General features: G+C 40.8%; 1 protein-coding gene across 1 annotated transcript in view; it reads left to right on the top strand.

Annotated features, from left to right (window-relative positions):
- Positions 1–14,455, top strand: part of SMARCAD1 (SNF2 related chromatin remodeling ATPase with DExD box 1) — a 136,312-nt gene that overhangs the window by 114,166 nt on the left and 7,691 nt on the right. Inside the window, exons 20-22 of the mRNA XM_088464429.1 lie at positions 5,640–5,828; positions 9,266–9,384; positions 12,190–12,372. Coding sequence (XP_088320555.1) covers positions 5,640–5,828; positions 9,266–9,384; positions 12,190–12,372 — 491 coding nt within the window. The remainder of the gene's footprint in view (positions 1–5,639; positions 5,829–9,265; positions 9,385–12,189; positions 12,373–14,455) is intronic.

Genomic DNA, 14,455 nt, shown 5'->3' with positions numbered 1-14,455 from the left:
CGCTGCAACTGCAAGTGCGCAGGTGCCTCCGCAGTCGCTGGGTGTCAGTGCACACGGTAATGCAGGTTCTAGGATCCATGGTGTCCACATTCGACATGGTGGAATATGCTCGGTCCCATTCAAGACTTCTGCAGGAGCTGATCCTCTCCAGGTGGAACAGATTACCCTACCGGACAGCAGTCGAAGCAATCCTTCCAATCAACATATTGGAACTTCGAACTGTGTATGGGGCCCTCATGTTGGCAAAACATAGTCTTCACAGATAAACCGCGCAAGTTCAGTCCGACAACGCCACCAAGGAGGCACCCGAAGTCGGGCAGCAATGACAGAAGTGTCACATATTCTGACAGAATCTCATCTCCCGGCCATTTCTTCAGTGTTCATTCCGGGAGTTCTAAATCGGGAAGCGGACTTCCTCAGCCGCCACGACGTGCATCTAGGGGAATGGTCTCATCACCAAGAGGTGTTTCAACTCCTAGTGGACAAATGGGGTCTCCCAGAGGTGGACCTCATGGCCTCCCGGCACAATCACAAGTTACCAGTGTACGGGTCCTGAACAAGAGATGCAGAAGCAAGCCTAGTGGATGCACTGTCAATGAAATGGACCTTACGGTTCTCTCCATCGACACTCCGTTTCTGCTGCCTCAACATCCGGACCCTGTTGTCTCAGGGTCCTTGCCTTTACCCCGACCAGGATCGTCTGTCTTTGACGGCGCAGCTCTTGAGACATCCCTCCTAAGGTCCGAATGATTCTCTAGCTCAGTCATCAACACGATGCTTAGTGCACGTAAGCCTGCCTCCGCCAGGATCTACCGTAGAGTGTGGCATACATATTTCCAGTGGTGTCGTACAAGAGATTATGACCCTCAGGTGTTTCGCATTTCCAGAATTCTGGCATTCCTCAAGCTGGATTGGACCTAGGCCTACGCCTGGAATCGCTGAAGGTGCATGTCTCTGCACTATCTGTGTGGTTCCAACACAGAATTGCTCCGCTTCCGTTTATCCACACCTTTCTCCAGGGTGTTCTCCGGATTCAATCTCCCTTTGTCCCTCCTGTGGCTTCTTGGGATTTGGCAGTAGTTCTTCGGGTCCTCCAGGGTCCTCCTATTGAACCACTAGATTCTGAGGAATTGAAGTGGTTAACGGCTAAGACTTTTTCTTCTGGCAATTACATCTGCCAGGAGGGTGTCAGAATTGGGGGCACTCTTCTGTCGTCCCCCTTTCTGATATTTTACCAGGACAGGGCTGTGCTTTTGCACTCGCCCTGAGTTCCTTCCTAAAGTGGTTTCTAATTTCCATATTAATCGGGAAATTGTAGTACCGACCTTTCAATCACCAGACCTCTCGTCAGATGAGACCTCATTGGATGCGGTCCGTGCTCTCAAGATTTATGTGGACCGTACCAGTCCCCTTTGGAAATTAGAGTTCGTGCTCTTCGGATTTCACAAGAGGGAATGGCCAGCCAATAAGCAAACATTGGCTAGATGGCTTCGTATGACTATATTAGAGGCTTACACACAGGCAGGCCTGCCTGTTCCTGCTTCTGTTAAGGCTGATTCTACTCGGTCTGTGGGCCCCTCGTGGACTTCCATTCAGATTTTTTTTCTAAGGTTCTGTGCATTTGATACCTTCGCCTCTCAGGAGGCATCCTCTAGGCGCCGGATTCTCCTCTCAGCGCAGGAGCGTCCCCACCCTTAAAAGGACTGCTTTGGAACATCCCCAATGTCTCCCTGTGGAGCCTATGGACCCTGAAGAAGAAACATTCATGTGTATGCCTGCATGCAGAATTGAATGCATCTTTGTAGTGCAAGCGCCCTCTAGCCGTAAGGCTTCATTAGATACTCCCCTGCCTCAACAGGTCAAACTTGCACCAGCATGTACTTGGAGAAAATGTTTATACTTCAGTCCAACTCTGCACAGCCTACAATTCCACGGATAAGTCCCCACTGAGAACTCCCCTTTATAGCCCAGTTCCGAAAATTCAGACGCAAGTAGCTATCCAAGTGAAATGTTCAAGTCTCTGCATCATCATACTAGTGTAAGCCTGGCTCTGGAGGATGAGCAGTGAAAATATACAGCTCTGCAGACAGCAGTATGTCCAACTAACATCAAGCCCATTCTACTTTACTTTATATAGAATAAATATACAATTACATTGAGGTATGGTAAGAACTTACCTTTAACTCTTTCTTCGAAGTCCATAGGGTCCACAGGGCCTCATATTGGCTATCTCACTGGTCACCAGTTTCGCCTCTCCTTCTCTGTGAGTGTGAATCTTGAGCATTCCAGTCTTCCTTCTCTCTCTTTCTGCCTCCGGCCTTTGGCTACTTACCAACTGAGGTGGCTCTGTGGCGGGGTATAGGGAGGATGGACCAGTGCATCCTGGGAAGCTAAAAGCTTTAACTGCGTGGTGCCCGGGATCCAGATCCATCTCCTACGCCCCAAGGTCTCCCTTTGGACCCTATGGACTTCGAAGAAAGAGAGTTAACAAAGGTAAGTTCTTACCATAACTCTCATTATTTCTGTAAATGCCAGAGTAACAATGGACGATTTCCGTAAAACTCGGCGTTGGGCCCAATGTGTGTGACAATAGGTTAAAGAGAAGTTATTTTGCCAATCAAAATTTCTTTATTCATTCTTGATAAAGGGTCCTGTTGAAATAATATACATTTTAATGTTTTTTTTTCTCAATTACTACCAAGTCACTTTCTACATTATCAGCAGTCACTGTTTATAAAGCACTTGGGCAATAAGTCCTAAAGAGTGTCCTACTACATCTTGTTTTTATAACACTAACATTATAGAGTGTGTTGATTATCTGTTTTCATTGCATGATATAAGAGAATTGTAAAAAATGCTGCTTTATAGCCTCTTTATACAGATGTCCTCATACACCTAGCCTTAATACGCCATGTGTCACGAGACGCCGGGTCGTGTGCGACTTTGCTTGTGCTGAGCACCTATTTAGCCCAAAAACGTATGTGACAAACTGCTACATGAGACAGCACTGATTAATCTGATATTAACACTTGTTTATCTGTGTGCGTCTGAGTCTGTACACGAAGCACAATGGAACCTGACAGCTGTCGCACATGGATATAAAAGTGTTGCATATCAAATTAATCAATGCTGTCTCATGAAGCGGCTTGTCGCAATCGATTGTAACGAAGACACATTTCCGGGCTAAAAATATGCTCAGCACAAGCAGAGTCGCTCAGGACCTGCCTCGCTGAGAAGATCTGTTTGGCGTAATTGCAGCAATAGTGTAGGAGGACACATCTATATATGCAATATTACAGTTATTGGAATAATGAGACTTGTGTGCACAAATGAAAATAAAGTTTGAGAGAAACTGTAAGCGAATGTTGCTCAATAAGAATTGAATCTTATAGTGCCTATTGAAGTTGTCTAAAGACATATATGGTGCCTAACCTTTTATCATGCTGGAATACAAAATATTTACTGGGTTTTTTTTTTTGTTTTTTTTTTTGGTCTTTTTCCTTTTGACCAGCAATTATTTACATAAGTACACTGACCTGTTGGCGTCAAAGGCTTAAACTGTTGCATAAGAGATTAGTGTAAGAACTTTGCTTTAATGTGAAGAGGTTAGACTTTCATCTACTAGAAGTTACTAAACTACTTTTGGAGGAGTCTTTAGAGTAATAGAAGCAAATGCTGGGTAAACTGATCATGGTGAAAACATACTAAGGCTTAATGTAAAACTGATCCCAACCCACTACAACTATTTCATGTATATTTTAAAGGATGGATGACAGTCATTACAGATCTGGTCGATCAGAAAGTTAATAAGTTGCAGAGTGCTGGTATATTTCTGTTAATGTTCATCCCATGCAAGTAATGTTATTTAACTTCTTTCTTCAAGAGCTGGATCATTACAAGTGAATGTTGGAAGTGTAACGGTTGTAAAAAAAAAAGTTCCTAACCACCTGGAAATCAAAGAACATGACTTTCTTTATTTTACAAAGAAAAGTGGGGGAAAACTTCAGCTGTGAAGATGTGGTGGTAGATAATGTTGGCATTTTTAAAACAGCTGTTGGTGTGGTCACAACTTTATGTGACTGTGATCACTCACAGCCAAATTATTGCAGATAGTCACAGGAGCAGAAGGACTATGCTTCTACGAGTAAATGGGATGTTGATACTCATTAGCATATGCATGTGTATACGTGCATTGATCGCATAAACTACAGTTCAGGCATCTGTGATGTATTTTAAAACACAAGTACTCTTTAAAATTAGTATAATGCGTATTTCTACAAATCATAAAAAAAAAAAAAAATACAAATGCGCTGAGCAACCGCTCGATTGTCCCGACGAAGTTGGGGGGGAGGGTCTGAGGCTAAGGTTACTATAAGGACCCGCGATCGACTATATCGCTATAGTCGGCGGTAAGTTGATGGTGTGCTGGATAATCAATATTTATCATCCAGCATACCAGGGAGGGTGCATAACGCTCTGCCAGCGATATCGTATCGGTGTGTACGCATCATTACTGTGCTGCAAGATATTGCCTCTATTGAAGCCCATCTGACAATTGTGGCAGGCAGACTGCCTGCTTTAGAAGACAGGGTCTGGAACACCACATCAAGCTGTTGTAGAGGACACCTGTTGATGACTGAGTTACCATTCATCGATCAGCTTGAATTTCTTGAGTGCATTATTGCCCACAGCCTTGCTTGATTTCTTCTGAGTTCAAGTTAAGGCCCCATACATCAGAGATTGATTGCAGCAATCGTGCAATTTCCAATCGATTGTGTATAAAAATCTTTCCCTTTTTCAATCGATTGCAGATTTGCCACAATCTATTGAAAAAGGGAAAGATTTTTATACACAATCGATTGCATGATTGCTGCAATCAATCTCTGATGTATGGGGGCCTTAAAGGCCCCCATACATCAGCCATCGATTGTGGCAATTCTGCAATTTGCAATCAATTGTGTATAAAAATCTGCAATGTATGGGCTTCACAGAGCGCAGATTGCAACCAAAAAGTGATTGGAAATGGTAAATCAGGTTGTCCAACATGTTGGATTTCACAGATGGATTGGGGCTGTAGATTGCTAGTGTATGGACATGATCAGCAGATTTGCAGACCGTTACCAGTAAAATGATAGGCCTTTCAAGATTGGCAGATCTGTGTTTGCTGCAATAGATCTGCAAATCACTGAAAAAGATCTGTAATGTATGGGCGCAGATTGCTAGATTGGGAAATCCTAACATCGGGCAATAAATCTTCAAATTGTTCAATTGTGGTTTTCAGATTGCTGATGTATGGGGGCCTTAATTTACAACATGTTGCTAATTCATTCTGCACCATTGTAACCCAGTTGGCTTTACAAATTTAATCATGATTGTAAAGCATGTAAAACATTTACAATGTTCTAAACGCATACAATGTTTATAGTTTTGTGATGCAAGCAGACAATGTTGTTCTTGTAATTGTACAAAAACTTTGTGTATTTCTCTATGGTGATTGAAATATGGTATATGATGTAGTGGTTTTTTTTCACTTTTCATATATGCCTAAATACAGATTATAAACTCTGGTGAATACTATCATTTGTATGTTGATACATTTTATATATAGTTTTGTTTTTTTTAATCCATAATTCTTCTAGGAACCAACTCATTGTGAAGCCAATCCTGATCTCATCTTTGAGGACATGGAAGTTATGACAGATTTTGAACTGCACAGACTCTGCTCCGATTTTTCAAGCCTCTCTCAGTTTAAACTTGAAAAGGAGCTGCTGCTAGACTCTGGGAAATTTGAAATGTTGGAACAGCTGTTGTCTGATATGAAACAGAAGGTATTATTCAGTGCAAATGAAAGATGGGCTCCACTAACTTTTAAGACAAATTTCTCATATTGATGTGATACATGGCAATTATAGGCCTTGACCATAAATTAACTGGCCATACTGAATCCTGTTTTCTTTAATTGACCGAGCTATAAACACAAGCATTTTGGATGACTAAAAAACATTTTACTTATCCATGCACAGTTCTGTATTTAATTTCATCTCCTGTTTACTTTCTTCACCGATCAAAGATAAAATTGATCATACATACTGAAATTAGTTTTAATTTGTCTCTTAGCTAATAGTAACCTTCTTTTTTGTGATGGTGTAAACGACACTACACCTATAGTAAATGTATAACTAGAGCAAAATATATTTGTTAATCTTTAGTCCGTTCCTTTACATTTGTTATTAGCGGCGACTAGCGGTAAGAGGCAAGCGGACACCAGGGCATTGCTATTAGCCTTTACTATCTGGCACGGCAAATTGCAGATAAAAGCTTCTGTCAATTGCAGTGCACCACACTTGATACTATAAAGCTACTACCTACTGGTATAGCAGACTACAGTCTGCTTGTTGACAGATGCAGAGCACTAACCCTGCTGTATTTTGGAGACTAAGAACAGGGTGGCTAAGAATTGCACAGCTTGTGAGCTACCAAAGATCCAGGTGAAAACGGTGACTACTAAGTTCCTACTAACATTTTATATCAATGTTTTCGAATAAGTCTATACCTCAGGTGCTTCAAAAGCCTGCTTCTAACTAACTTTAAAGGAAACTATTGCAGTGATCGCAAAATACGCGCTATAGCATGTTTTTACGTGATACAGGAGGTGAGGGACTCTGTCATTAAAAACGACCCGACTCACAGGACGCGCAGAGCACCACTGCAGCAGGTAAGATGATGCCGGCGGTGACTGGCTGCTGCTGCACACGCACAGAGCGGTGGCAGCAGCAGCCAGCCGCTGCTGGTGGTGTCTCGTCCAATCACCGCCAGCAGCATTCACCAACCAATTACCGCCGACAGCGTCTGTCTCCTTCAATCGCTGCCGGCTCTGCGTTCCACCGGACTTCCGCACGATTAAATCTGCGCCAGGGAGTTAGTGGATCTCCGGATGTCTTGAGTGGGGTGTGTTCCTGGGGCTCATCTCCCACTGTATTCTGTGAAACCTCTGCGGGAGAGACAGGTGTGGAGGGGACTTGCTGGTAAATTGTGACTGGAGGCTCACGTACACAGCACTGGCCTGTTACAGCAGTCAATCAGGGTGTTATTGCTGGGGAAGGGATGGCCAAACATCACATCATGGCGATAACAGGTGGAAATCACTTAGAAACAAACTTTATTTTGTGTTTTACTTAAAATGGGCACTCTAAGAGGCAGGAATCTGGATCCGTCCGTACACCCACACTTTAGTAAATATACCCCCAGGTATACGGGCGGATCTCGATTCCTGCCTCCTAGAGTGCATGCAAGTTTATATAGATTCTGCTATATAAAAAATTATTTACTAGATCAACAACATCGCTCTTATTCTTTTCTTTGGTACCCTCCTTTTTTTTTTTTTTTTTTTAGCAATAATCCAGATCTGTTTGTGACGGCAGCAATTGTTGGCTAACTGCCTTATTCAATTTAAAACTTTTAAACTATAATAGCACCCAATTATTTTATATTCTTAACAGTCCTTTGGCCCATTAAATTCCCCAGACTGATCAGTGGTTTTGCCCACAACAATTAAACGCAAGAACTATGTCCCAGTATTTTTTGAGGTGAGTATTTTGTAATATCTAGTGTATGGCATACATACGTTTTTAAAATTGTGTAGCGTTCATACTGTATGTATTTTTTACGTTCCAAATATATCATTCCATATAAGCACATATCAAATCGTAACCTAGATTTGCCACTGGCATTCCTCCCTGTGATGGATGAACCCCAGATCGGCTAAACTTGTAGCAACAGAGCCTAGTACCCAGCTCCCTTCAGTGGTTTTACGAAATAACCATCAAATGCTAAGTTGGTTCAGGACTGGTGACTGAGAAGGCCACAACATAGAAATAACACCAGCATGATGCTTCTTTAGCCATTGGGCACTCGCTTGTGCCCTGTAGATTGGACGCATTGTCCTACTGGAATCCTGCTATCCATCAGCAAACAGATGTGCAAATATTTCCCTGCCTCTTCAGCCTGTGTTGTAGCAACACCGTTTCAGGGAAATTTTTTTTTATCTACTTAGTGTACATAATGCACATTGAGGTGACTAAATGGGTGAATGCATGTATTTATATTTTCTGGCTTATGCACAACACGAACTGAAGATACCAGTTTTGTGTGAGTCTAATTTTCTTTTGTATTAGATGCCTGTTTCCATTAACTATCCATCCACTTATATTTTAGTGTTCTCATATGGAATGATTATGATAGCCAGATAATGCTGCTTTAGTATGTATATAAGGATATTGTATACATGAGCTAATTTGATAATGACAAATGGCAATGAAATTGAATGGTATCATACTTGTAAGGCCACCTCTATCTGCCACCACCCTGCACATATGCAAGAGCTAGCTACCAGACATAAAACTTTCTATATAGCTTGGGAAAGTATTATATAACTTTTATTCCCCTTCACCAGACTTCTTCATATGTATTTGTACTGCAGCAGTGTTGAAAGATTTTGTTGTAGCCAGTAAATTAGAACAGTTATTACAAATGTTTAATTTTTGAATATTTAAATATAAAGCCTAATGCTGGGCATACACTGCCAGATAAAATGTCTGTCAGACCGACAGACATTTTATCTGGCTGCCTGCCAGCCGCAGATGTCGCCGGCATACACTGTGAGAGAAATCTCACGGGGGAGGAGACATTTCCCTGTTCCTTCCGTAGGAAGGAACACAGGAAATGTCTGTCTGCGGCCGACAGTTTCCCGGGTAAATATCGCATCGGACGGGCATGCTGGACAATCCAGCATGCCCGACCGAGTAATATTTAACCCTCGGTCGCCCGCATACACGCTGCAATTATCGCGGCGGTCCGCCGATATCGGGCGGATCGTCCCGATAATTGCAGAGTGTATGGCCAGCAAGGGAAGTCTGGTCAGTGGATTAAACCAATATATTTGGCAGTAGTTTTATACTATTGTTTAATGGCAATATTGGTTTGTAAATCACAAAAGTGTTGAGTCTTGCCAAGCTTTTGCACACAGATATATGTATCTTTCTATCCCAATATTTTATTGTACTGTGATATTTTTTCATAATCCTTTTAATTTCTCAGATTACATACAGGAGTGTAGAATGTGGTGAAACCTCTTTATTTAGAAATTTTAAGTTGCAAAACATTTAAAAACATGGAATTCAGAGTACCCTATAAATAATGCACCTATAGATCACATTATACACGCCTTAATGTTGCATTTTCATGTTTATGGTTTTGTTTGTCATAGGGTGACAGAGTTGTACTATTCAGCCAATTCACCATGATGTTGGATATTTTAGAAGTTTTCCTGAAGCAACACCAGCATAGATATGTCCGACTGGATGGGAAGACTCAAATATCAGACAGGTGCATAAAAATGATGCAATATTACAGTATGTGTTGGTTTAATGGCTCTTGGCCCTTTGTCATCTTGTTACATGCCATAATGTTTTGTGACCCACCTTGTAAAACTGCTTCCATATCAATAAACAATTTAAACGTCAATAGACAATTTATATATTTGTGTAGTTTGAAAAGCGTTTTTGAAAAACAAAATGTCAATATGTTGACCTTTTGGTTATACAGTATATTGGTTACTATACACCACAGTGTTATCACATATTATATAATTACACAGTATATGTGACCATAAACCGTTTGCATTGTACAGTCTTAATCTCTTCCTCTTATTTAACCAGTGTACAATATATTAGGCACCGGGATGCAATCGGGAAGCCGGCTGACATAAGCCCGACTAAGGCTTCCCGACTGCTTTATCCCGGCGAGGGTTAAATGAAGGCGTGCCGGGCGCCGCGAGCAGATAGCTACTGGGGGTTAGGTTTAGGGCTCCCGGGGGGGGGGGGGGACTTAGGCACCCCATAGGGAGGGTTAGGCTAGGGGAGGGTGGGTTAGGGTTAGGCACCCCCGGGGGGAGCGTTAGGGTTAGGCAGCGGGGACGGGGGGGGTTAGGTTTAGGCACTTAGAGGGGGTTTTGGGGTTAGGCACAGGGGGGAGGTTAGGGTTAGGTACCCCTAAGGGGGGTTAGGTTAGTAAGTACTTACCTAGGGACGATCGCGATTTCCAACGCTGTCGGGCTGCCGCTGCCGGGATCTCTCCAGCTGTCTGCCTCACGCTGCTGGGATTCGAACTTACGGCCGGCGGTATTTCATACCGCTTCCTTAGGCACCCCTACTGAATTTAATTTTGCAAAGTGTAAAATAAAGCTAAACCCTTTTATAACATGCTGTCTTTATCCTTTTGAATCATTGGCAAGTCAAAAGTTTCCTTCTTGGTATTGTAAGAAGAGAGAAATCTTCACTTTGATACATCGATTCAAGGACTACTGTAATATAAATGCCACATTGGGATAAATGAGCGCCTACATATTGTATATGTTCACTACAGTATCTTCAAAACTGGTGCTTTTGTGATCCCATTTTGTCATATTTCTATAATATATATGTAACCTCTCCTTTAATCTGTAAACTCTTGAGGACATGCCATATAATAGAGAACATCGCAGTGACTGCCATATAACATAGATAACATCGCAGTGACTACCAGATAATTGAGAGCACATCACAGTCACTGCCATATAATACAGGGGATTATAGTGACTGACCTATAATGCAGAAAGCATTGCAGTGATTGCCATATAAAACAGAGCATTTGTGCCTGCCATATAATACACCAAGCATCCCAGTTGCCACCATACACTACAAAGAACTGTATTATTAAAGTGACTGCCGTATAATACAGAGAGCGTTGCAGTGAGTGCCATATAATACAGAGCATCAATGCCGTGATGCAATACACTAAGCATCCAAGTGACCGCCATACACTAAAAGGAACATTGCAATGAGTGCTACATAATACAGACTCAAACAACCACCACAAAATATAGAACATCACAGTCACATACTGTGGCCCCTGAAATGGGATAAATGAAATAGCAAGCTGCTGGTATATCTATAATACAGCACCTGCCTAACTCCTCCATCCTTTACTCCCGCTTCCCTTCATACTGTGTGCACCGCATCTAGTGTGTCAATACATTGAGCCTGTGGCTGCGCTGTAGTCGAAGCAGGAGGTCGACACAGCTGCAGTATGCGGCCAGCGACAACGCTGAAGGGTGATGATTATTGATCATCATCACCCTTCATTGATCCAGCCTCAGCAGCTCCCTATATACACACAACCACAGATATATATATATCATACACACTTAAATACAAATATATGTGTCAGACAGTACACCAACCTGTGGAAAGGTACTTTGGCCATTTTAATCCCCTTAGGAGTCGAATTTTGAAATATCCCTGCTTAGTGGGTACCTAGGTCATGGAAGCAATACACTCCCCGAATTTCATGTTTCTAGGCCCATGGGTTTGGGCTGGGCATTGATGAGTCAGGTAGTCAGGACATTCGAAAATATATATATATATATATATATATATATATATATATATATATGATAGATCTAGATGCCTACATGCGATTTGCTCCTAAAATTCCATATTCTCAAGTGTTCCTGGGAATGCAGTCCAGTCAGTCCTTTGTCTAATGCTATCACACTACTGTGCAAAGGTAATAAGACTTTTTTTGTTGGGAATAGAATAGTTACGCGGTCACTTTTTTCAGCAGAATACTCAACACCCTGCCACTCATGTAAGAAAAGACAAGCACTGACTGTCTACATAATACCACATCCAGGCACATTTACACTGAACCAAAGTCCTTTCCGATGCAGGTTTCTCCAAGTCAAGAGTCTGATACTTTTCAATTAAACTGTATTTATTAAGGTTTTGTCACAGATCATAAATTCAATCACATCTTAAAAGGCGACAATCCGATGCAGTATACATCAATTCTTTGTAAACTTTTGTTACGTGTTTCACAAGACCGCTGCCCGCTTTTCAGAGAGTTTATGCCTAAAATGTTTCTAATGATTGCAATTCCAGATCTTGGGGTAAATATAGCACACTTTATTCCTTTAAGAGTACCGGCATGTAGCCTATTTCCTGTCTGGAGTTCAAACATATGTGGTATTGGAAAGATTGACGCATTGCTAGTCCTTTGGCCTGCAATAAAATTATTGATCTCTAGTTTTGATTGTACCTTCTACTACCTGTAATTTACCGTTTAACTGTGATTTTCTTTATTTTCTCTTAGGATACATCTTATAGATGAATACAATTCCGACATGGATATATTCATATTTCTTCTATCTACTAAAGCAGGTGGACTTGGTATTAATCTTACTTCAGCAAATATTGTAATCATTCATGACATTGATTGCAATCCTTACAATGACAAACAGGCGGAAGATCGGTGCCACAGGGTGGGGCAGACCAAGTAAGGGTTTCTTATTTTTAATGTAATGTTAATAGCCTTCTCCTTCTGAGAATTAATTAAAAATCTAATTGTTAAATTGGGACCTATAGCTCAACTGTTCATAACAAGTTTTCAAACACCACAATTCATTACAAATTGTTGAAAGATAAAAATTAGTAATTTCTGATCAAATCTTTGTTTGGATGTCATTCATTTTGTTATATGTTTTTCAGTTTAAAATAAAAGAATCAGTTTCACCTGTATATATTTATAGGGTATATTTACAAAAGTTCGATTTTTGTATTTGTGGTGTATTTGAATTTAGATTTTCATTTGATTTTGCACATCAGTTATTTACTAAAAGCAAAATCGAATGTAAAGTCGTATATAAAACCGAATCCCATTCAAAATTGGATATCGCCAAACATCGCTACTTTTATTACAGGAACATAGGATCCCCTGATTTACAAACATTCAAATAGACAAACCCAAAATCCCTAAAATAATAGACTAATAGCAAGACAGACAATATTTTCTTCTAAACAGCCTAAACCTTCATTTTGATGCATATAAAAGTACAGATGATGGACTCTGTGCCGATGTTTTTGCAATCATTCAAACTGTGCAAGCGCCAAAGTCTAAAAGCGATGCTGCTACCAGCGCTTATCTTTACTCATCATTTTTGACTGGTGAGTAGTGGAAAAAACGAAGACGTGACGTGGCTATTTTTGTGTAGTGTCGCTGGGTGTGCCTGAGAAACCTTACTCGAGCAGTATGCCTCTGGCGTCAGGCTGCTATGAAGTGTGCCCATTGATGTAATTGAACTGATGATTATTGAAGGATGTGCATTTGCGCTGGGAATGTGTGTGCAGTTGCTTTGCCTTTGCAATTGCTCAACTGGGCATCTCTGTACTTTTCAGGGGTGCTGGGTTTTTTAAATTATCTCACACATTCTCAACGTGTGCAATCGCAACTGCAATCGCCTTAGCGTCTGTCAATGAATCAGTCAAGATATTAATAATACTGTAAAGGCTCTGTGTGACCAGCACAAATTTAAATAATGTTAGATTTTTTTTATCACGTTTAAAAGAAATCAAGGAATACTTGAGTATTGCGCACATTTCTAATAAAAATAAGGAAGTGTTTGTGGATTTTTAATTTGATTTCATTCTATTTTATATTCAATTTTGAATTGGACATTCAAAACCAAATAGGAAAACGCTATTTAAAATCGACATAATGTAGAAATCGATTTTGAAATCCATTTCAAAATCTGATTTTAGTAAATGTGGGATTTTATCAGTGAAAACCAATGTCCATTTTATTAAATATTAAATGAGTTAAATCGAACGTAAAATCGAACTTTCATAAATACACCCCCCATAAATCTTATCGGCAATGAAAGCTGTACGTGATCTACACTAGTATAATGGTTTTCAATAATAAGATATAGGTATTTATAATAAAATCATCTTGTTTAACTGTAATCGCGATTATGTGCTAAAAAAATTATGGTTTGTCACAGTGTTCTCTTAAAGCACTATACATGAGTAAACCGTATTGAATAACTAGAATGGCTTTAGTAAGAGGTTTGGCAATATCCTAATCGTTGTGATTTCATGGTAGAGAAGATGTAGCAAGTTATAGTGATAAGAGCTGGTTTTTGTTGTTGAAATAAGTGATAAATTACTATTCTGAAAGTTTCTGACATGCCTAGAATTTACAAGATGACTTCCACTTAACTTAACTACTTGAATTGCTTAAACAGGTTAATGTTATTTTGATGTGTTTTTAAAGAGAGCTAGCTGTACCTATTCTCAATTTCTTTCTTTAAGTATTTGTGAACAACTGTATGTGTTTGTACAGGGGCGGATTGGGAATTTAAAGTGGCCCTGGAAGTTCCCCTAAAGTGGCCCTATGTGCGTGCGCCGAAGGCGCGTGGCCAAAAAGGGGTGTGGCTTTGTGTTTGCGAGCCATTCTTCCCCTGTTTTGTCATGCAGGGGGCATGCCCACCGCACCAAGAGCTGATGGTCATGCCCCCAGTCCCTCTCTCTCCAGTGAAAAAACAGCGAGCATGTGAATGAGCATTTTCTTACCTGTATGA

This window comes from Taudactylus pleione, unplaced genomic scaffold (genome assembly GCF_031769625.1).
Source record: "Taudactylus pleione unplaced genomic scaffold, aTauple2 ptg000055l, whole genome shotgun sequence".
NCBI lineage: Eukaryota > Metazoa > Chordata > Amphibia > Anura > Myobatrachidae > Taudactylus > Taudactylus pleione.
The sequence above is the reverse complement of the archived record's forward strand: the minus strand, read 5'-3'. Positions and strand labels throughout refer to the sequence as shown.